The 24,139-nt window shown below is 42.8% G+C and overlaps 1 protein-coding gene and 1 long non-coding RNA gene across 5 annotated transcripts in view; one reads left to right on the forward strand and one right to left on the reverse strand.

The window, feature by feature from the left end:
• LOC142296855 (uncharacterized) overlaps window positions 1–24,139 on the reverse strand; it is a 331,759-nt gene that overhangs the window by 304,281 nt on the left and 3,339 nt on the right. The window lies entirely within an intron of this gene.
• The window catches only part of ARHGEF4 (Rho guanine nucleotide exchange factor 4), a 309,794-nt gene that overhangs the window by 280,380 nt on the left and 5,275 nt on the right, over window positions 1–24,139 (forward strand). For all 3 annotated transcript variants that reach the window (XM_075340910.1, XM_075340911.1, XM_075340913.1), the window contains 7 exons: window positions 3,681–3,860; window positions 8,652–8,843; window positions 11,281–11,460; window positions 11,546–11,778; window positions 13,885–14,014; window positions 16,444–16,575; window positions 20,719–20,962. In XM_075340910.1, coding sequence (XP_075197025.1) covers window positions 3,681–3,860; window positions 8,652–8,843; window positions 11,281–11,460; window positions 11,546–11,778; window positions 13,885–14,014; window positions 16,444–16,575; window positions 20,719–20,962 — 1,291 coding nt within the window. The remainder of the gene's footprint in view (window positions 1–3,680; window positions 3,861–8,651; window positions 8,844–11,280; window positions 11,461–11,545; window positions 11,779–13,884; window positions 14,015–16,443; window positions 16,576–20,718; window positions 20,963–24,139) is intronic.

A 24,139-nucleotide genomic window follows, 5' to 3' on the forward strand; every position in this document is an offset into this window, starting at 1 on the left:
AGCGCAAATGTCGCTGCTAACTTCAGTTACTCAGGGGATTAGCGGACACCGGTGATTCCATCACAGGTGTCCGCTAATCAGGACGCCACACACAGACAGAGCCGTGGTATGACAATGAAGTCGGGTGAGGTTCACCCGAGTTCATTCTCATTGCTCGTCTCTGTCTGTGTCGGCTGTCACCGGGTATATAGCAACGACATTTTACAACACACACAGACCAACACATACGAACACCACATGGACATGAAACGTACACATACACGGACATTCCACACGCACACACGGCAAGCATACACCATCACACGGATGTCACACGTACCGGAGAAACGCCCATAAAAAAACGGAACACGGACCCGAAAAACAGAAAGTGAGACACGTACGTTTTTTATACGGAAGTGTGTTTTAGGCCTTAGAGAAATAAAGAAAGGGTAATGACGAAGCATTCAATAGCTAAAGAGAAAAACAAATCAAAGCTTCAAAGATGTAGACAGAGAGGATCATTGCCAAAGAAAGTAAGAATCCAGAAGTATTATTCAACTACATAAACTATGATACTAAACTTGATAGTTTTGGCCCTCTGACAAATAATCTAAGTGAAATTATGTGAGAGGATGAGGGAACAGCTAAACTATTAGCCTTTCACCATATCACCTGTGATGGGATAAATCTCATCATAGCTGACATGATTAGGGGTGCTATAAATTCTCCTGCTTCAGAAATGCTAAAATAGACAAGTCACCGAGCTTGGATGGCATACACCTCTGAGTACTGCAGGAATTCAATACCAACATAGACAGATCATCATTATTTCTTATATTCAAGTATTCCATAATGACAAGGTTTGTTTCAGTTGAAGGACGTATAATAAATGTTGTGCCAATATTCAAAAGAGGTAAATAACTGATTTTGGAAATATTAGCTGGTAAGTTTTACCTCTACTGTGGACAAAAATTTGGAGTGTTTTCATGAACTGCTATCCTGGAGTATTTCAAGAAAAATAACTTTATGACCCAGCATCAAGATAGGTTTGTTTGATTTCAGTCATGTCAAACTAATCTGGTAAACTTCCATGAGGAGGTAAATTGCAGACTGAATCAAGCTAAGGCAATGGATGTTGCCTATCTGGACTTTTAAAAGGCATTTGACATAGTGCCACATAAAAGGTTGGTATATAAAATAAGAACAATGGGACTAGGGAAAAACATGTGTAATTGGGTAAACAACTGGATCAGTGATCAGAAACATAAGAGGGTTATAAATGGAATACACTGTGATTAAGTGACAGTAACAGTAAGGTACCACAGGGGTTAGTATTGGGCCCTTTTCTTCTTAATACAACAAAAAGGCTGTAAAGGGCATAGAGACTAAAATTTTACTACTATTCGCTGCAAGGTAAGGCTATGTTTATACAGCGCATTTTCCTATGTTCAGTGGCTCCATGAAGGCTTATGTTCGAAGCTCCGCAAAATAGGATTTGGGCTTATGCACTGATGAGGCCATAGACTGTGATGATGCAGATGGAGGTACAGCATGCTCTTTTGGACATGAATTTTGGCCATATACTGTATGCCTAGGCAGCATGATGTTGTCAACTAAGTTGAAACTATGATATCCCCACAAACACTATAATGCCTCTACATTCCACCAAACAGTATGATGCCCCTGACATTAGATTCCACCTCCCAGGCTAGGCTTCAAAGACATGGTCTGATCATACCACATCTCCTGGGTCACGGAGGATGTAAAAGAAAGTATACAGACATTACAGCAGGGGTTCATAGCTGATTCTTTCTGTGAGATAAAACATAACCTTCCTGTTTTTAAAAAAATGTTTTACCTAAAAGAAATTATTATTTGTGATCCCATGCTGAAATGTCTGTACAGTTTTTTACTTTCTCCCCTACCTAGCAGCTGTGGTATGATCAGACCATGTCCCTGTTTGGTCAGACACGGCCATTACACAGTACATAGCAGGGGCAAATTTAGTAGATTATCTCAACACAGGAACTTTTGTTTTAAACACATCCAATTATGGAAATTATTATTATTCCAAGACTAATTGATTAAAATGAACTCTGTGGGAACATCCCTTTAACAACCTATGTCTTATTACATAACAATTATATTATATATTATAACTTATTGTATATAGTTGTAAATATTTATGTAAGAGAACTAATACAAGCCATACACATTGGATTTATATTCCCCAAACCAATATGATTTTAGTGTGATTGTTCATATGTCAATCTAATTTGAAAGATGTTGGGGGTAAAGAATGATCAACATATTGGATCTTTTATATTTAAGGAATCTGTCATCAGGTTTTTATTATGTAATCTGAGTGCAGCATGTTGTGGGGGTAGAGACCCTGATTCCAGTGATAAGCTAAGTATTGCTTTTTCAATAAAATCTGTGTTCTATCAGCAGGAGATAATCACTTAAAGACTAGGTGTCTAAAGGTACCGTCACACTTAGCGACGCTCCAGCGATCCCACCAGCGATCTGACCTGGCAGGGATCGCTGGAGCGTCGCTACATGGTCGCTGGTGAGCTGTCAATCAGGCAGATCTCCACAGAGGTCAGAGATCAGCCACCAGCGACCCGTGTAACGACGCTGTGCTTGGTAACCATAGTACACATCGGGTTACTAAGCAAAGCGCTTTGCTTATAGTTATCCGATGTGTACCTTGGCTACGTGTGCAGGGAGTAGGGAGTCGGCTTCTAGAAGCTGCGGACGCTGGTAACCAAGGTAAATATCGGGTAACCAAGCAAAGCGCTTTGCTTGGTTACCCGATGTGTACCTTGGTTACCAGCGTCCGCAGAAGCCGGCTCCCTGCTCCCTACATATTCAGATCGTTGCTCTCTCGCTGTCAAACACAGCGATGTGTGCTTCACAGCGGGAGAGCAACGACCAAAAAATGGTCCAGGACATTCAGCAACGACCGGCGACCTCACAGCAGGGGCCATGTTGTTGCTGGATGTCACACACAGCGACATCGCTAGCAAGATCGCTGTTGCGTCACAAAAACCGTGATTCAGCAGCGATGTCACTAGCGATGTCGCTTAGTGAGACGTGGCCTTTATTCCTTCTAACCATCTGCTCTAACATAACCACATCCTGGCCTCTATTAGCAGTTTTCTGCCTGTGCACAGTGTACAAACAAAGCTGCCAATCCGTGGTGTAGGTGGGGTTACACAGGGCTCAGCATTCTGAGAAAAAAGTGAGTGTATCAAATTGACAGCATGCATGAAGATCAGCAAGTGACACATCGGTGGAATCCGGATTTCAGCCCCATACATCATGCTGCTCTCAGATTACATACTTGCTGAGAGATCCCATATAATTGTGATAAAGTCCATTTCCCTAATGCCATGATACAGTGCATGCAATGGAGAAGTTCTACTTATTTGAATTCCATGTCTGATCTTTATCATCTTTGTAGACATGGAGATTAGACCTAGGCATTAATGGTCCAAACACTGGAGCAATGCTCTGGGGAGTGTGCTTACACAGTATGCTACTGTCAATTACTATGACAGAGCCTAGACCCCATTTCAGAATGAGACGTGTAACACATCTACTACAGAAAGGAGCTTGGCATATTACAAGCTGTGGTGTACATGCGTGAAAATGATGGCCTAATAACCTCTACATTGAGTGAATATGTTTCTCTACAGCTGATAAGCGATGGCAGTGTGGTCTACGCAGAAGCTCTGTGGGACCATGTCACTATGGACGATCAAGAACTGGGCTTCAAGGCTGGCAGTGTTATTGAAGTAATGGATGCTACCAACAAGGAGTGGTGGTGGGGACGCATCCTGGACAGTGAAGGATGGTTTCCAGCAAGTTTTGTAAGAGTAAGTACCCAATTAAAGGAAATTTCTATAAAGTTGTATAGCAATTATCCAACACCAATGTCTGACACTCAACAGTGCCCTGTACAATACATGAAGCAGCTGGTAACATGGAGCTAAGACCAACACACTAGAAGTCAAACCTTCTCTATGATGTTATGATAATTATTACCAATATCTTTAAGTACTGTGCTCAGCATATTTAGGGTACAACCAGACAACGTCTTCATAAATTAGAGTGCCTCATACATATAAATGCTGAGCATTCATGTGTATTCAAAGAGGATAAAGTAGCAATCTCTGACGACATGCTATCTCCATGAAGAACAAAAGGATGGGTTCTTGAATTCACACTGCCTCATACTTTAATCTGACAAGTGAAGAGTCTGGAGACCCACATTTATATTCAATGGTTGGCCAAAATTCTGCATCTTTGGCCAACTTAAATCTAATATGTGTGGATGTCTAAAGAATAACACGATATAAGATGTCCTTCATGGTGGATTAGGAATGTGCCTTATTTATTTCCACATCTTCATAAATCCATGAAAGATTCATGTCCACTGCTGACGTTTATCTAGGATACTTCTTAAAGCACACCAATCACCAGGATTTTCCTATATAACCTAAAGCCAGTGCTATACTGGCACTATCATGATGATTCTATACATACCTGTAGTGGTCAACTATAATATATAGGTTTTGAAAGACAAGCAAGTAAAGCTTGTAAAATGAATAGCTTTTTGAGTGACAGCAGCTGCCGATCAGCTGATAGCTAGGGGGGGTATTCATAGTGATCCCCGCCCCCTGCCTGTCTGTCCTCCCCCTGTTATTTATTCTAATTCTATTATAGAATCGTTTTACTAAGTGACTAAAAGGACCTGTGCTGATGTCATACCTATGTAACCAGAAGGGGCGGGGCCTCAGCCAGCATAGCTGATACAAGGAAGCAACATTATTTTTCAGTTGACTAGGGCCCCACCCCTTCTGGTCACATGGGTATGACATCAGCACAGGTCCTTCTAGTCACTTAGTAAAACGATTCTATAATAGAAATAGAATAAATAACTGGGGGAGGATGGACAGGCAGGGGGCAGGAATCACTATGAATACCCACCCCAGCTATCAACTGATCAGCAGCTGCTGTCACTCAAAAAGCTGCTCAAATTACAAACTTTACTTGCTTGTGTTTCAAAACCTATACATTCAATCTCACAACTAAAGGTACGTATAGAATCAGCCTGATAGTGCCAGTATAACACTGGCTTTAGGCTATATAGGAAAATCCTGGTGATTGGTGCCCTTTAATCATAATATGCATGGACACTCGACCCAATGATTTAAAACTTTCACAACATCTTAAAAATACAGAACATACACAAAATGATGGCTGAGTCCATTGAGCATCTGGACATCAGACAACCTGAAAAAATGTTTGGAGAAATGTAATGTTCTCAGTGATTTTGTCCATTGCTGCCTCCATATTCTTAGGAATTGTCGAATTGTCAGTAATCTGAACTACCACTTAGGCTATGTGCCACGGGACTATGTACTCGCAGATATATCCGCAGGTAGGTCCGTAGGTTTCCCGCAGCAGCTCCCTGGAATCCGCAGCTATACATTGCTGAGGGAGTCCAGCGAAATATCTAAGATAAACCTGCGGACATTCGTGAGACTTACCTGCGGAAGTCACAGCCTCTATCTCCATAGTGGAGAGGCGGGATTTCCGCAGGTAATTCTGCAGGAATAATTGACATGCAGTTATGTGCGGCTGCGGGACATCCGCAGCATATTCCGCAGCCGCACATACTGCAGCATGGACACAGACACTCCCCATGTCCCATAGTATAACATGGGGAGTGTCTGTGCTTGCTAAAACCTGCAGATTTATCTAGAAAATCCAGATACATCTGCAGGCTTTCCGTGGCAAAATCCGCGGGTACAGAGTCCCGTGGGCACATAGCCTAACAGTGAAAAGAGGCTACAATGATGACCTATCACTACACCTGACATGTCTGTTCAACGAATACTTGTATTCCTCATGAAAAAAATATTCTGGATCATTACTTCTCAGAAGACAATGTTCAGAATGAGTTTTTTGAGGTGTTCAAAAATAACACATTTTTCAAGTGTGAACTACTTTAGGAAATGTTTTTTTGTTTTTTTTTCCCTTGTTTTTCTTGTATTGGTTTGGAAGAGTTTTAGAATATTTATTTTTGTTGAAAAGATTTTTTGGAGTCTTTGTGAGTTTTGAGTGTACCTCATCAGTGCCCTGCCCTCAAAGAAGTGGAATGCACTTTTTTCCATCAGGTATTTTTCAAAGTGGGGAAAAAATACATATATAACAAAAAACCTTCCCATATGAATAGCACATAAAGAAATTGGAAGAGTTTTCCAAGCTAATTTCAAAAATTGTCATTGTTTTTCATGTAAAACAAAGTAAAAACCTAGTAAACAGCAGTGTTACGTTGTATGCAGTTGAGTTGTAACATCACATTTTTTTTGAGTGAATCCTCTCCAAAAAATCCCCAGAAATCTCCATGAGAAAATACCTTACTTTACATTATGCTGTTCCTTTTATTTCTCTTAGATGACTGGGTGACTTCTGTTCACTCAGTTTGGGTGTCTTCTGTTTACTTAGACGCCATTTAAAGGGCCACTGTCAGCACAGAATGACTGTTCACATCAATGTACAGGCGATTGGTGCATCATGTTGGGGCTAATCGGTTACGTGCCCCATCCAACCTGTTTTCCCTCAGTCTCCTCCCTCCGCTCTTCTGTGATTGATAGCTCTGGATTCATAAAGCAGAGGAGATAGGTGGAAATCAAACAGGTGGGAAGGTGCACATAATTGATGAGCCCCGCCATTGTGCACCGAGCACCTGCGCTTGGTTTGAATAATCATTCTGTGCTGACAGAGGCCCTTTAAATAGTCCTGTCAGCAACAGACTGCGTAGTGAAATGCTTGTTGTTAATATGTATATTTTCAGGAGTGTTTCGGAGAATATATAGGTAGAAAACCCAGCCGGGGACCACAACCAGAAATCAGACCAGTCCGGCTACACCTCTGGCCAACTATTCCCAGAGTTGGTCAAGGTGAACGACAAGTATCTCCCTATGTACACAGATGGAAAGGACCTGATAATCACTTGGAGTGGCGGAGGGAGAAGCCAGAGAGGGGCGCTGTGGGACTAGTCTCTTCTCTGGCAGTGGTCCCCGGACAGATCTTCAACCTATACAAGGGCCTCTCAATAAATTAGAACATCATCAAAATGTTAATTTATTTCAGTAATTTAATCCAAAAAGGGAAACACATATATTATATACTGTAGAGTCATTACACACAGAGTGATCTATTTCATGTGTTTTTTTCCGTAAGGCTATGTGCCCACGGGAGTTTGTACCTGCGGATATATCCGCAGGTACAGCCGCAGGTTTCCCACAGCTGCTCTCCGGAATCCTCAGCTATTTATAGCTGCGGTAGTACAGCGAAATAGCTGCGGTAAACCTGCGGACATTCATGTGGATTACCTGCGGAAGTCCTGGCCCTATATCCATAGTGGAGAGCCGGGATTTCCGCAGGTAATTCCACAGAAAGAATTGATATGCAATTACGTGCGGCTGCGGGACATCCGCAGCATGTTCTGCAGCTGCATGTATCTGCAGCATGGACACAACACTCGCCATGTCCCATAGAATAACATGAGGAGTGTCTGTGCATGCTGAAACCTGCAGATAAATCCACAGGTTTAATCTCCCGTGGGCACATAGCCTTAATTTTGATGATTATGGCTTACAGCCAAAGAAAACCCAAACGTCATTATCTCAGAAAATTAGAATATTATATAAGACAAACTGAAAAAATGATTTATTGTTCTACTGAAAAGTCTGTACAGTAAATGCACTCAATATTTGGTCGTGGCTCCTTTTGCATGAATTACTGCATCAATGTGGCGTGGCATGGAGGTGAGCAGCCTGTGGCACTGCTGAGGTGTTCTGGAAGCCCAGGTTGCTTTGATAGCAGCCTTCAGCTCGTCTGCATTGTTGGGTCTGGGGTCTCTCATCTTCCTCTTGACAATACCCCATAGATTCTATGTTCTTTGAAATGACAAAGCGATTTCAAGCTCCCTGTGATTTATGCAGCATGGATCTGCTGACAGGTTTCCTTTAATGGGTAGAAGAAGCTTAAAATTTACTTTTTTCAATTTTTGCATATGAGAAGAACAGATGACACTTGGACTAATTAAATGGATGGAAATGATATAAAGAAACACTGATAAAAAAAAATCTATATATATTTTTTTTCTCACATGCAAAGGAAAAGGGCCGTCTGAATGATGGGGTGCTCTTCTAAAGAATCTTGTGGGTTCTGCAGTGTCTGGACCCTGTTTTCAGGTCAAGCGTGGGCCCAACAGGGAATCCCGTGCTTTGCTTGTAGCTCAGTACGACTGCGATTGTGATCCAGAATTTTAGCCTTTGCGTTCAGAAGTGACTCATCTTGAAGCCTATGAATAAGCGTCCTGCATAGTCTGAGGGCGATGGAGAAGGTTGGTATTAGCCATGCTCTATTTCACAGCCATATTTTTTCAGTTTATTTGCAAGGGCAGCAGAGCAAACTCTGGTGTAACACACCATCTAGTGACCAGATGTGTTCATGAATGGTGGACGTCTGTCACCCCACACCGCAGTGCATAGTAATGACCATGATAATTATGGCGTGGCGGCAATATTCATGACAAGCTGCCAATATTTCATTAGTGCAATGCATTTACTACCATACTCGTATCCACGCAGCTTCGTGTGAACCAGGATGAGCCTCTAGAAGACTATACCAGTCGGCCTGGAGACAAAAACCCGGATGCCAAGAATCTCCTGAGGCGTCATGGTTTTGGGCAAACAAACAAGGATCAAATGAGGACCAACGTCATCAATGAGATCTTAAATACAGAGAAGGACTACATCAAACATCTGAAGGATATATGTGAGGTAAAAAGAGAAATTGCAGATCTACCAACAAAATTAATTTGGGGTAAAATCAATATATTATAATGACCTGTTTGTGGTAAAAGATAAGATGCGGCCATCATTTAAAGAATGTCTATGCAAAATCCTGCATCAAATTACAAATTACCGGCTGCAATACCACTTAATACCACTGACAATGACACGGATTTTCCAACAACAATACTGAGAAGAGCAAAGAAAAAAAGAGAGGGCAGTGATAGGTTCACCATCAGACTGTCATAGCAGGCTTACTGACAGATTTTCAGTTTACTCATTCCATAGCCAGTAATAGGCAATGCAACACAGGCTATAGAACGGAAAAAGTTAACATTTTAATGAAACCCGATTGCAAAAATTATTTGTTAGGCCCAGTTACATGCATTTAGAGTACACTCCAGCATTTTATTTTTTTTATTTTGGAGCTGAAGTGCTGCCTTAAATGTAAGTCCCCTGTCTTACACTCACCTGACACCGTCCTCATCTTTTTCCAGTGTCGCTCCCTTCGGTATCCAACCATTTGTGACCTAAAGGCAGCTCCACTGTTTCATGGAGCGCGCCGTAGGTTACAAACCAATACAACTCTATGACAGCCTTGTTCTGACCTTGTCCTGGCTCTCATAGACTTGTATTGGGAGCTTGTGACATAACTTCTGGCCAATCAGAAATTACAGATACAAGGTAGCGCCACCAGGACCGAAGCGGCACCGAAGAAAGATGAAGCCACCGGAGTGTGATTATAAAACCGATGTAGGAGACTTAGATTTAGGCTGGACTCACACGAGCGTATGGTATCCGATGCGACAGCATCGGATGCGATATGCTAATGATACCCCCGCACAGGCTCTCCTGCGAGCGTCAGCCGAGTGTCATGCGACTGTGACCCAATCAGGTCACAGCTGTGAAGCTGAGGGCGGGCGCTGCGGAGGAGAGGGAGGGGTTAATCCCCCCATTTACTCCATGGTCAGCCTGTGTGTATATTGCACTGCACTGGGATAATATCCGAGTGCAGTCCGGTGGATCTCTCACACTCATTCACTTAAATGGGTGCGAGAAATACGGCTCTCGCAGAAAATCCCAGCATGCTGCCGCTTTTCTCACATCCAGAATCTGGATGCGAGAAATGCTGACCAACTGCTCACCCTCATTGACTAACATTGGTCAGAGTGCAATGCAAGATTTTCTCGCATTTCACTCGTCCGATTTCAACGTTCATGTGAGCGTACCCTTAAAGCACCACTCTAGTGCTGAAAAAAATGCTGGAGTGGTGATTTAAATGGAAACTGTCACCACTTTTGAGCATCTAACATATTAACAAGGACATACAGGTTATCGAACGCTGAAAAAGTCATATCTGTCTGTCTCGTGTTAGAGGCCTTCTTGTTTATAAATCATCTTTTATCACTTTATGTAAATGAGCTCTTCCAGGCTATGGGGAGTACACTGCCTGGAAGATAACTCCGCCTCTAGAGCTTATTATAACTAGAAGGAGGTGTTACCAGTGTGAGGTGTGATGGCTGCTCTCGGCTCTCACTGCAGAGCTGTGTGTGATTATAACTGACACATCTGCAGGTTCCTCTTAGCTTCAGTCTCCATCTCACAGGCAGACAGGGTTGCAATATTGTTGCAATACAGCAGAGCTCAGAGAGCTGCAAAAAATGTATTTGCAAGAAGTCAAATTTCATTTCTCCTGTTCTGTGTTAGTAACTTGTCTCACACTGGTAACACCCCTTTTATTTAAAATAAGCCCTGGAGGTGGAGTTATCTTTCAGGCAGGATCCGCCCCATAGCCTGGAGGAGATAATTTACATAAAGTGATAACATATGATTTATCCACAACAAGGTATCTGATATGAGGCAGACAGGTAGGACTGCTTCAGAAGTCTATAACCTGTATGTCTATGTTAATAGTTTAGACGGGTCAAATGTGGTGACAGATTCCCTTTAAGTTAAAAAAAAAATCCCCAAATGAGGAGAAGTCCTTTAAAGAAGGTCATAAATCAATCAAGTACTTTAGAGCAAGTGCCACCTATCACAGCAGCTGTCCTATTACCTAAAATTTCCCCTTTATAGGCTTCCTTTAGACAAGGAAGCATTTTGGTTGTTTTTTTATTATAATCCTTGTAACATTTTTTTCTGCAATTCTTAAAGTCCTATAGAGAATGGGTTAAATGACCTTTGCACACGCTCATTAGATGCTTCAATACAAAAGTTAGGTACTAGGTCAGTCTATTGCTACTAATGTGTGGGTCAAATTTTTGGAACAGGAAGTATGAATCTAAAATAGCACCAATGGTCAGTGTGAAAACTGCAAGATTTCACATTATTTTAATACAGATTGTGATATGAAAAATAAAAAATAGTTACCAAATTTTATTTTTTTTTTAAATACACTTAAAAATCCTGGTTTATAATTTTCAAGGGTTACATCAAGCAGTGTCGTAAAAGGGCCGACATGTTCACAGAAGAACAACTTTGGACAATTTTTGGAAATATTGAGGACATTTACAAATTCCAAAAGAAATTCCTGAAAACATTAGAGAAGAGAATCATCAAAGACGCTCCTCATCTGAGCGAGATCGGCTCCTGCTTCCTTCAATATGTAAGTCATATATCATTCACCTATCCCTATGATGTCCATTGATTTGATTATATCTTACATTTTACTCTTCTTTTTTTTTTAATAGCAAAATGACTTTCAGATCTATTCCGAATACTGCAACAATCATCCGAACGCCTGCACAGAACTCTCCAAACTGAGCAAGGTCAAAAAGTATGGTTACTTCTTTGAGACGTGCCGCCTGGTGCAGAAGATGATTGACATCTCTCTAGACGGTTTCTTGCTGACACCGGTGCAGAAAATTTGCAAATATCCCCTGCAGCTTGCGGAGCTGCTGAAATATACCAACCCCCAGCACAGGTAGGACGCAGGTTCATAGGGAGCATATGATCCCAAATCTCTGTTGTCTATTGAGGCGCCTGAATAAATCCACTATATTACACATGGATGGATCCATTAAGGTGGTGACAACAGTTTGAGCTTAAAGGGAAACTTTTCCTAGATTTTACAATACAGACCGTATACACTATTAGGCCTCTTTCACACGTTCGTGAAAAACCACGCACGTTTTTCACGGACGTGTCAGAGGTGCGTTTTGCCCTCTGTGACCCGTGTTTATGGGCTACGTGTGTTCTCCGTGTGTTATCCGTGATAACACACGGAGAACGTGAACTTTCTACTCACTTGTCCCTGGCGTCGCTGTCCGTGGTGCTGATCTTCGGTCTCCGGTCCTGCTGACTCCCCGCTGCTGCTGCTTCCAGCCGCAGTGAAGTGAATATGCAATGAGCATAATGAGCGGCGGTCGGCAGCAAGTGACAGCAGAGGCAGAGACTGCAGGGCTGGAGAAGGTAAGTAATGTTTTGTTTTTTTTCTCACAGACACATGTCTTTTTTCCGGTGCGTGTCACACAGAACACATCCGTGTGGTCCGTTAGCATTACGTGTGACACGTTTGCGTTCCGTGTGACACCCGTGATGCCAGGGAAAAACGGACATGTCGGCGTGAGAAACACACGGACACACGTAAGTACGGAACGGACACACGTTCCGTGCGCAAATACTTACATGTGTCCAAAACCATAGGAATACATAGGTCTACATGTGTACGTGTCTCCGGTACGTGAGAAAACTGCCAAACACGTACCAGAGGCACATACCGGAGGCATGTACGTGTGAAAAAGGCCTTAAATAGATTTCTCAGATCTGATGAGGCTGGTGTGCTTACTTTGATAATCCTTGTCAGTTTGTATTGGTAAATCACGTGACAGAGGAGTATCCTGATATTTTCATATAAAGGTAAAACTTGCACCTGAGTATCAATAAGACTTTATATCCACTAAATGATTACATACTCTCTGTTGTATTTCTCTTCTGTGCTGGACATAAAAAGTTAATTAGACTTTCTGGATTATCAGATGCTGGATTAAAAAAAATAATTGTATAATATAAATTATGTAACTGTCTAATATACTGTAAAGTAATTGGTTACATAGTGTTTTTGACTGACATAATAGTACATGCTGTGTATACTGCAGCTTCCATGAGCCATATACCTTTATCAGTGGACCAAGGCAGTGGCATTCTGTGGTGGGTAGAGGGTAGTATGGGGCAGTTTCCCTGGGCTCTATATTTTAAGGTGACACAAAATGTCACCCCTCCCCACAGTCAATATGATCAAAGACAGCATGGCCGGCCTTCAGGAAGTCCCACTGAGCAAGCACTAGGAGCAGAAGGGAGCAGTGAGCGCCAGCAAAGACCAGCTTCATTCAACGTTAGGCCACGTGCACACATTGAGTATTTGGTGAGCTTTTACCTCAGTATTGTAAGGCAAAACCAGGAGTGGGTAAAAAATACAGAATATGTGCCCGTGTTTCTATTATACTTTTCTTCTGATTGTTCCACTCCTGGTTTTGGCTACAAATACTGAGGTAAAAAACTCACCAAATACTCAACGTGTGCACGTGGCCTTAAAAATACTGAGGTAAATACACCAAATACTCAATGTGTGCATGTGGCCTTACAAATACTGAAGAAAAAACTCACCAAATACATATGTGCATGTGGCCTTACAAATATTGAGGTAAAAAACTCACCAAATACTCAACGTGTGCACGTGGCCTTAAAAATACTGAGGTAAATACACCAAATACTCAATGTGTGCATGTGGCCTTACAAATACTGAGGAAAAAACTAACCAAATACACATGTGCACGTGGCCTTACAAATACTGAGGTGGAAAACTCACCAAATACTCGACGTGTGCGCTAAATGCTGACTTCAGTAACACATGGACTGTTGCATTCTGTATAGGCAGCGACAAAGGTGACACAGTGCTAAGTACAATATGCTATATACTGTTTAGTTGTAGTAAGATGCGTCTGTATGAAAAAATAGAGAAAATAGAATTGTACACAACATCAGACTCCATCATTGATGATTATATCTAACACATCTTCTCTCCATTCAGGGATTTTGCAGACGTTGAAGCTGCATTAAACGCCATGAAAAATGTTGCTAAACTGATCAACGAGCGTAAGAGGAGACTGGAAAACATCGACAAGATAGCCCACTGGCAGAGCTCTATAGAGGACTGGGAGGTATTTACTTCTTTATGTACATTTGCTCATATGGCACAAACATATTCTGCAGCGCTGTAAATACTGTACATTGTCATCACTGTCCCCATTGGGGCTCACAGTCTGTATTCCTTATTAGTATGGCTTTAGGAGAATCCCAACCACCATTCCAAAGACTGATGGTGAAGCTCCATTTTTCAGAATAGATTGTTGGGTCAACTCCTTAAAGGGGTTGTCCACCATTTTATTTTATTTTTTTATTTAAACGTATGTATATAGGGTTTTAAATTATTTTTGCAATTGTTTATTAAAAATGTTGCAACATTTGTCTGCTATAGCCTCGAGGAGGCACTGTCTACCGCTGATGGCCGGGTTAGAAGCTGCACGTGAGCGCATTATGATAGTTAACAATAAAAGCTAAATGGTGCAAAATTTGCCTCGGTTTTTGCCGCGGTTATTTGCCAGGAGGTGCACATTTGGTGCTGAAATCGTCTGCACCAGATTTCAGCACCAAATTTCCACCTGATGGCAGGAATTTTTTTTCTTTTTACAGCCTGCCGTTCTCTGAACATGAGCGTGCAGGTACCTGGAAACACATGCACGCTCCTGTCAGAAGAGTGCTGCTGTGCCGGTGATGTCAGACTCGTGCGGGTCTGCCAAGCATGACATCACCCGGCACAGCCTGCAGTTCTCTGAGCATGAGCATACATGTACCTAGAAAACACATGCACGCTCCTGTCAGAATAGTGCTGCTGTGCCGGTGATGTCAGACTCGCGGGAGTCCCTCGCATGCAGCTTTTTTTTTTTTTTTATTTATTTAAATAAATAATTAAAAAAATAAATCTGACTTGTGGTCCCCCCAGTTTTCATCCCCAGCCATGATAATGCCGGCTGGGGGGCTGGTATATTCTCAGACCGCAGCCGCCCTGTATTGCGTATCTATTAGATGTGACAATCCCAGTGCATTACTGGCTCTTCCCAGTGGCGTGATGCGGTGCCAATCTGGGTAATATCAGGGGTTAATAGCGGCACACAGCTGCTACTAAACCCTAGGTTTGTGATGGCACAGGCGTCTATCAGATACCTGCATCACACAAACCTGTAAATGAATGTAAATAAATAAGACACAAAAAAAAATCCTTTATTTGAAATAAAGTACAAAACGCGCCCTCCGTCACCACTTTATTAACCCCCAAACACAGCCCTCCAGGTCCGGCGTAATCCACAGGAGGTTCCACGGCGACACATGCAGCACTGCTACATTTCAGAGCGAGCAGCCATAGAGAAGACTGCCATCTCTGAGTGTAGCCTGAGCTGTGATAAGCGATGACCGCAGCAGAGACTGTCACAGGCTGGGGGGCGCATCAGCCTGCAACCAATCACAGATGAGAAGACGGCTGGTGGGTGGGGAAAACATGGAAAGCTGTGTGATTGCGTGCACAGTACAGGAAGTGAAAGCGCGACCCGGAAGCAATGTGCCGCCATGACACCGAGTCTCGGTAAGTATGAAACTGACGCTTATTTGTTGTTTTATTTATTTTTACTTTATTTGCCGAATCCGAATCGTACACTCGGAATCCCGCGCCCGGGTCTGGCACAGAGATATCATTGAAACTTCACGGATCCGGACTTTTACAGTCCGGATCCGCTCAGCCCTAGTTGTCAGCTGAACACATTGATATCAATGTGTTCAGCTGTCATTAGTCAAATGTGCTCCTTAAAGGGAACCTGTCACCGGGTTTTTCCCACTTAATCTGAGAGCAACATAACGTAGGGGCAGAGATCCTGATTCCAGCGATATGTCACTTACCGGGCTGCTTAGTGTAGTTTTGATAAAACCACTGTTTAATCAGAAGTATATTATCATTAGATGACTACTTTGTGTACTGTCAGGTAGTCCAGTATATTCATGAGCTCTGTATAACTGCTAGATCTGCAGCAGAGAAAACATTGAATTTATCAAAATGACAGCAAACAGCTCAGTAAGTGACACATTGGTGGAATCAGGATCTCTTTCTCTACTTTATGCTGTTCTCAGATGGGGGGAGCAAAAACCTGGCGACAGATTGCCTTTAAGTCTACTGCTGCTTTTTTTACCATTTTTTAATCCGAGTAATCTCTTAATTTGGGAACACTGACTCCAACACACAACTCCAGTCCTCAAGAACAACCAACAGGGCATGTTTTCAGGATTTCTATTATAATAATAATAATAATAATAATAATAATAATAATAATAATAATAATGACCAAGGGATGGAATTATCATTTGTGCAAAACTAATGAAATGCTGAAAACATGATCTGTTGATGGCTTTTGAGGAGTGGAGTTAAGGAACAGTGCCCTAATTGGTTCTCTTTGCTCGGTCCTCTTCATCTTATCATGTGAAATTCTGTGTTTTATCACAGTTTTCTGCTGAATTATATTTAATTTCACGCATTTGTTCACAGGGAGATGATATCCTGACAAGAAGCTCAGAACTTATCTATTCAGGTGAATTAACGAAATTCTCACAGCTTCAATCAAAGGGGCAGCAGCGGATAGTGTTTCTCTTCGATCATCAGATTGTGTACTGTAAAAAGGTATTGCTACCATTTATGATTTACTCTGCTTATGTTGTGTTCTGCATTAGTAAAGGCAGCTATAGAGAAATAGATTGGCCCATGATCAGAACTATCTGACATACGTGAAGATTGCCAGCTAAACAAAAACCAGGATAATTGTGGTATACTCCGCGCTGCTGTACAAAGAATCACTCCAAATAATAAAAGCAATGGTGATGGTTTATTCTACGCGTTTCGAAGAGATATCCCCTCTTCTTCCTCAGGAAAATCCACCGGTAAAGCACCGGTGGATTTTCCTGAGGAAGAAGAGGGGATATCTCTTCGAAATCCGTAGAATAAACCATCCCCATTGCTTTTATTATTTGGAGTGATTCTTTGTACAGCAGCGCGGAGTATACCACAATTATCCTGGTTTTTGTATTGGTTCTGCCTTTGGCACGTGAGTTCGGCTGCAGCGGTTATATGTCTCTATACTGGTTGTGAGTCTCACAACCTTTCTAGGTGAGCAGTTTTCCTATTAAAAAGTCACCATATTTTACACTGGTAAGACACTATTGCGCTCCTTATATCTACAGCTTTTTCCTGTCGAGATTGCCAGCTAGCATAGGGAGACCTGTACTGTCAGGAATGCCGCTCATTGCAGATAGCTAGCCGATAAGTGACTGTGCCTTCCCACGTGACTTGGGATCGGAGTCTTTGCCTCATTCTGACAACCTTAATGCAGGCGCCTTTTAGCATCTACATTATGGCTGCAAGTCATAGCCAGTTGTGTATATTGTGACCTGTATTAACAGTAATATAGGGTTCTATGATACTGTCATCTTGCTATTAGGACAGGACTTGCTGTTATATAATGAATGCTAACATGTGTAGGAATTAAAGGAATCTGTCAGTAGGTTCAATGCTGCTAAACCGTCTATATGTCCATGTAGGTCATAGCAAGCTGAAAATGATACCTGGATATCTATGATTTGATGTTTTATTTCAGAGAAATCCACATTTTTCCTAATATGTAAATGAGCTGTTAAGATCTATGTGCAGACATAGAGCTGAATCCAGAGCTTATTGTAAATGAAATGGGGAGTTACCAATGTGACTGTCAGTCATTACATGTCTCACAATGGTAACGTCTCCTTTCATTTACAATAAACTCTAGAGGCAGATTCTCATGGAGATCTGTCTAGTCCAAAGATCTTAGCAGCTAATTTGCTTATTAAGCAAAGCTTCAACTACTCTGGAATGAAATATCAGATCACAGATATCAAGGTCTAATTTTATTCACCTTTCCTATGACCTACATGCCGGCTTAGAAGAGTTCGCCCTATGGACAGACTCACTTTAAGGGCTCGGTTCCACTTGGGATTAACATAGCCGAGTGCAATCCAATAAAACATCGGATTGCGCTAGCACCAGTGCAAAACTATGGGGCAGTGTCCATCTGTGATTGATTTCTCATGCCATATCGGCCTGAGAAATGAATCGCAGCATGCTGCGTTTGGCAGCGAGTCTCAGCTCACACGTGCCCATACAAATTTATGGGTGCATGTGAAACATCGCACTGCACTCGGATGTTATCCAACTGCAGTGCGATGTACGCCGAGACAGGCTGCAGAGGAAAGGGAGAAAGAGCTCCCTCCCTCTTCTCCACAGCTGTGATCTGATCACAAGATCGCATCACAGTCACATGACCCTCGGCTGATGCTCGCAGCAGAGGGTCATTAGCATATCACTTCCAATGCTCTTGCATCAGAAGCTATGCGCAAGTGGAACTGAGGCCTAAGGCCCTGTGCACACTAGGCATTTTTACCCGCGGTTTTACCTGCGGTTTTGCTGCAGAAATTTCTTGAGAAATGTTTGTAATCTTCCTGCAGACATTTCCCAGCAAAACCTATGGGAAAAAAAAATAGCTGTGCGCACACTGCGTTTTTTTTCTCAAGAAAATTCTTTCTCAAGATTTTCTTGAGAAAATTTCTTGAGAAAATGTGCATGTCACTTCTTTTCCGCAGGTAGCTGCGGTATTTCACTCCATTCACTGTAATGTAATTGCGAAATACCGGGGGTATACCGCAGGTAGCAAATGATGTGCGGTATACCCCAGGTGTATAGCCGCGATTTACCTGCGGTAATGCTCATCACTGCCTGCGGTTTTGCAGGGGAGTGATGTCATTATGCCAGGAAGAGGAAGCGGAGCAGAGTAAACACACACGTCACACTCCCTGGACGCCGCACAGAAGCACTTCCGTGTGACCTCCAGGTGCCCGTGCAGTCTGTGTCCTGCTGCATCCCCGCAGCTGCCAGCACGGCAGTGTCAGTGTCTGCCCGCAGTGTCAGCAGCTTGTCACCCTGCAGTGCGTGCAGCCACGGGGATGCCGAGCACTGCTGTCAGGAGGTAAGATGAGATCATTACCTGCGGTGACGATCTCCTGCCTCCTGACGTCACCGCTGTCACTGCCGTCTATGCCCACGGCCCGAGACTGTCACTAGCGGTGACGTCACGGGCTCTCGCGATACTGCTGAGAACGTGGCGGGCATAGAAGTCAGTGACAGCGCTGACGTCAGCAGAACAGGAGATCGTCACTGCAGGTAATGATTTCATCTAACCTCCTGAAGTCAGCGCTCGTCATCCCCTGCAGTGACCTGGGCTGACCTATTGATGTTAGCTCAGGTCACTGCACTACTCTCCCAGCCAATGGGGAACATTCTGTTCTTCATTGACTGGGACAGTGACTATCGTATGAATCGCCGTGGGACCCCCTTATTGGATTACGCCGGACCAGGATTTGATTGTTCTTGTCAATAAATTGGTGAAAGAGGAAATGTAAGGAGTGTTTTTTCAAATAAAACTTTTTTTGTTGTCTATTTTTTATTTCTTACTGACTGGGTTGGTGATATTGGGTATCTGATAGACGCGTGACATCACTAACCCCAGGGCCTGATGCCAGGTGACATGACACATCTGGCATCAACCCCATATATTACCCCGTTTGCCACCGCACCAGGGCAACGGGATGAGTTGGGGTGAAGCGCCAGGATTGGCACGTCTAATGGATGCGCCACTTCTGGGGCGACTGCAGCCTGCTATTTTTAGGCTGGGGAGTGTCCAATAACAGTGGACCTCCCTAGTCTGAGAATATCAGACCCCAGCTGTCCGCTTTACCTTGGCTGGTGATCCAATTTGGGGGGTACCCCACGATTTTTGTTTTAAATTATTTATTTAATGTAAAATAACAGCGTGGGGTGCCCTCTGTTTTGGATTACCAGCCAAGGTGAAGCTGCCAGCTGTGGTCTGCAGGCTGCAGCCGTCTGCTTTACCCTAGCTGGCTACAAAAGATGGGGGGACCTCACGTCATTTTTTTTTTAATTATTTATTTTTTGGCTAAATACAAGACTAGGCACATTAGTGCCACATGAAAGTCACTAAAGGGTGCCAGCTTAGAATATGCAGGGGTGTGGGACATTATATAGGTCTTTCTCATCTATCTATCTATTCATCTATCAATCTTTCCCTCTATCCATTATCTGTCTATCTATCGATTATCTATCTATTATCTATATTATTTATTGCAGTTCAGCATAAAAAAAACCCAGGGACCAACCTGCGGAAAAACCGCGGCAAAAACGGGGCAAAATCACAGCAAAATCGCATGCGTTTTTCCCGCGGTTTTGGTGCGGTTTTTTACCGCAGGTGCGGTAATCCTCAACTCACAGAAGTTTCTCAAGAAATTTTCTTGAGAAAAATCACTTTTCTATCTATTTGATGGCTTAATCTTGTGACAAGTTTCATGAAAGGGTCAGACACCGGCCTATAGGCTACTTCCAATACATTGCACTAGATAAGAAGCTTTGTTCCTTTGGGAAGACAGCTAATTTACATATTTGTTTTACTAAAAACTTGTATGAAATAATTCTGTAGCATCTTTTCTTAAAACTCTACAATGTGCTGTTCTTTTCATGTTCCTCCTGAAAATATATATAAAAAAATTGCCAAGATTGTGTCTCTACACAAGCTGACCCTGTCGACACTTTTGGGACAGATTCAGAGAGTGCAAGGACACATCCTATTGACAACGCAAATAGAAAAGCAGAGAAAAATATAATACAGGAATGTATGTGATGTTATGGCCATGGGCTCAGCGTTTTACACCTTCCTACAATTCATAGGATATCCTGCGACGGGACATCTTGTATTATAAAGGCAAGATCAATATGGATGAGATGGAAATCTTAAACTTAGAGGACGGTAAAGACAAGGACTTTAACATTACTGTGAAGAATGCCTTCAAGCTGCAGAGTAAAGTCTCAGAAGAGGTTCATCTGTTTCTGGCCAAGAAACCGGAGCAGAAGCAACGCTGGTTGCAGGCTTTCGAAGAAGAAAGAAAACAGGTGCTACAAGACGAGCAGACAGGTACGTCAGCAATGGAAAGTTAAAAACATCATATCCATTACATACATACATGTAATTTCTATATAAAAATTTACTCAATCTAACTGGGCCGGTGAGTTCCAGTGCAACCAAGTCCAGCGTTTCAGCGCACACCGTGACAGTGGCCTTACTTGCCTGCAATCCCACGTCCAATCTCCTTAGGAGTCCCATTTTGACCAAAGTAAAGCCTTGAGCTCCTGGATGCCTAACCGGAAACAGCTTGGTTGACTACAGTCACACGCCAGTAGAGGTTAACCAGTACCTTGACGGTTAAGGATCCTGCCAACTAGAGTCCTGCACCAATAGAAGTCTCCTGGTACCTTGACAGTTTAAGAGCCTGATGTCTGGGGTTCTCCTCCAGCTCCTATCATCTGGGGCCACTCAGTTCGATAATCGGTCTCTAGTTACAATTCTGCTCACGCCCTGTGTCTCTGACCACTCTTGAGATTCACACTCTCTTGCCTTGTGTCTTCTGTTCTCCGTTGCCACAAACCACCGACTGTATGTGACCTTCATGACTGACCGACTGTACGTTAGTCACGTTGGCTCACTAAACCTCCACTAACGTTTTCTACAATAAACTGTCATTTTACTTCTCAATTGACCCCTCCCAGGGTGGGCTAGTCCTAACACAACTACTTCTGGCCCTGTAATCCAGCAACTATCTCACTAAACATCATCAATAAATACTATACATTACTTTACCACACACTACATCTCAAAATATCACTTTATATTATAACTAGCTGTACTACCCGGCTTTGCCCAGGTTAATAACTGTTGTTAACAAACTAGAATGTATTAACAAAAATGTATTCTGCACACAAAAACCACAAAACAAATAGATAGAAATGTAATTATTAAAAGGCAAAAACTAAGCGAATAGAAGCATTTCACAACATATATTTCAACACCACAGATATTCCACACAGATTTAACTAAATTGTCCAAGTAATGTGCTCCGTCTGTCTCTTTCCAGGTCTGTCTCTTTCCCAGTCTGTCTCATTCCTCGTATGTCTTTTTCCCTGTCTGCCTGTCTCTGTCTGTCTCTTTTTTTGTCTGTCTCTATCTCTCTGTTTCTTTCCCCATCTGTCTCTTTCTAGGTCTGTCTCTTTCCCAGGTCTGTCTCTTTCCTCGTCTGTCTCCCCGTCTCTTTGTCTGTGTTTTTTCCTGTATGTCTCTTTCCCTGTCTGCCTGTCTTTGTCTGTCTTTATTTCTCTGTCTCTTTCCCCGTCTGTCTCTATCAAGGTCTGTGTCTTTCCCCATCTATCTTTGTCTGTCTCTCTGGCTGTCTCCTCCTTCCCTGTCTGCCTGTCTCTGTCCCTGTCTGTATGTCTGTCTGTCTCTTTCCCCATCTGTCTCTTTCCAGTTCTGTCTCTTTCCAGGTCTGTCTCTTTCCAGGTCAGTCTCTTTCCAGGTCTGTCTCTGTCTGTCTCTTTCCAGGTCTGTCCCTGTCTGTCTCTTTCCCCGTCTGTCTCTGTCTGTCTCTTTCCCTGTCTGTCTCTATCTCTCTGTCTCTTTGTCTGTCTGTCTCTCTGTCTGTCTCTGATTGTCACTCTCTATCTGTCTCCCCACCGACATCTTATTACCTCACATATAAGCTTCTTATACTATGAATGTCTTTTGTTCCTATAGCAACCAATCACAGCTCCTACTAATAACCTGTAGTTCCAGGCTCCATTTACTTTAATGGAGGCATGTTTTTTGGGAAGTAACTGGAAAGCGTGGGGTTAAATTTTCCTGTCAAAACATAGTCTACGACGTTCCCTGGCTCACATGAGGTGTCTGTGCAAAATTTCGTGATTGTAAATGCAACGGTGCGGATACACTTTTTGTTTCACTGTTTCCCCATTATATAGATGGGGCAAAATTGATTGGTAAAATGAAACGCGCGGGGTTAAAATTTCACCTCACAACATAGCCTATGATGCTCTCGGGGTCCAGACATGTGAGTGTGCAAAATTTTGTGGCTGTAGCTGCGACGGTGCAGATGCCAATCCCGGACATACATACATACATACATACATACATACATACATACATACATACATACACACACACACATTCAGCTTTATATATTAGATTCACATAACACAATATTTACAAAGGACGTACAATAGCATTCACATTACAAGACATGACAATACAATGACGTGATTGGCTTCTTCAGGGGCAGGAACCCAACAGCCACAGTCCACCACTCTTAGGGCTCGTGCGCACGTTGCGTAATAGCATGCATTTACGCTGCGTTTAGCACTGCAGCATAAATGCATGCATCCTGCTTCCCCAGCACAATCTATGTAGATTGTGCATAATTCGTGTGCACGTTGGTTTTTTAAATGCAGCGATTTGGATGCTAAAATTTTGACCCAAATCCGTGCGTTCAAAAATGCAGCATGTCAATTAATTTGTGCGCTTTGGATGCAGCTCCTGCTCTGTCTATGGGAGAGCCAGCATCCATAGCGCATGAAATCGGCATGTAATCTTCTGAAACACTGCATCCATTACACAGTGTTTCTGCAGCGATTTGAAACGCACATGTGCTGTCAAATCTATGCTGAAATTTCAGCATTTACGTGCGAACAAGCCCTTAAAGCAGTTCAGTTTTTACAGGCACTCATTGACTTGCACTCATTGATTTTTCGTATCAAACTCGAACATGCTGGAATACTCTTTCTCAGATGGACTCAGTCAGACGAAAAATTCGGACATGTGCTTGGCCTCTTAGGCCCCTTTCACACGTCAGTGATTCTGGTACGTTTGTGCTTTTTTTTAAACGTACCAGAATCACTGACATACGCAGACCCATTATAATCAATGGGTCTGCTCACACATCAGTGATTTTTCACTGAACGTGTCTCCATGCAGTGTGCACCCTTGGCCGTGATTCTGCACGGAGACATGTCAGTTTTTGTCTGGCATCACTGATGGCCCACGGACCACACTATGGTGTGATCCGTGTGTGATCAGTGAAACACGTACAAGAAAATCACGGACATATTAAATATTACAAATTTTCAACTTACCTTGCCTGCGATTCACTGTGCAGCCTCTGCTTTCGGCAGCTCCTGCCTGGCTCATGAATATTCATGAAGCAGGAACAGCCGACCAGGAAGTAGCTGCTGAGAGCGGTGGGCGGACGCTGCTGAGCCAGAGACT

Source organism: Anomaloglossus baeobatrachus, chromosome 3, assembly GCF_048569485.1.
Source record: "Anomaloglossus baeobatrachus isolate aAnoBae1 chromosome 3, aAnoBae1.hap1, whole genome shotgun sequence".
Lineage (NCBI taxonomy): Eukaryota > Metazoa > Chordata > Amphibia > Anura > Aromobatidae > Anomaloglossus > Anomaloglossus baeobatrachus.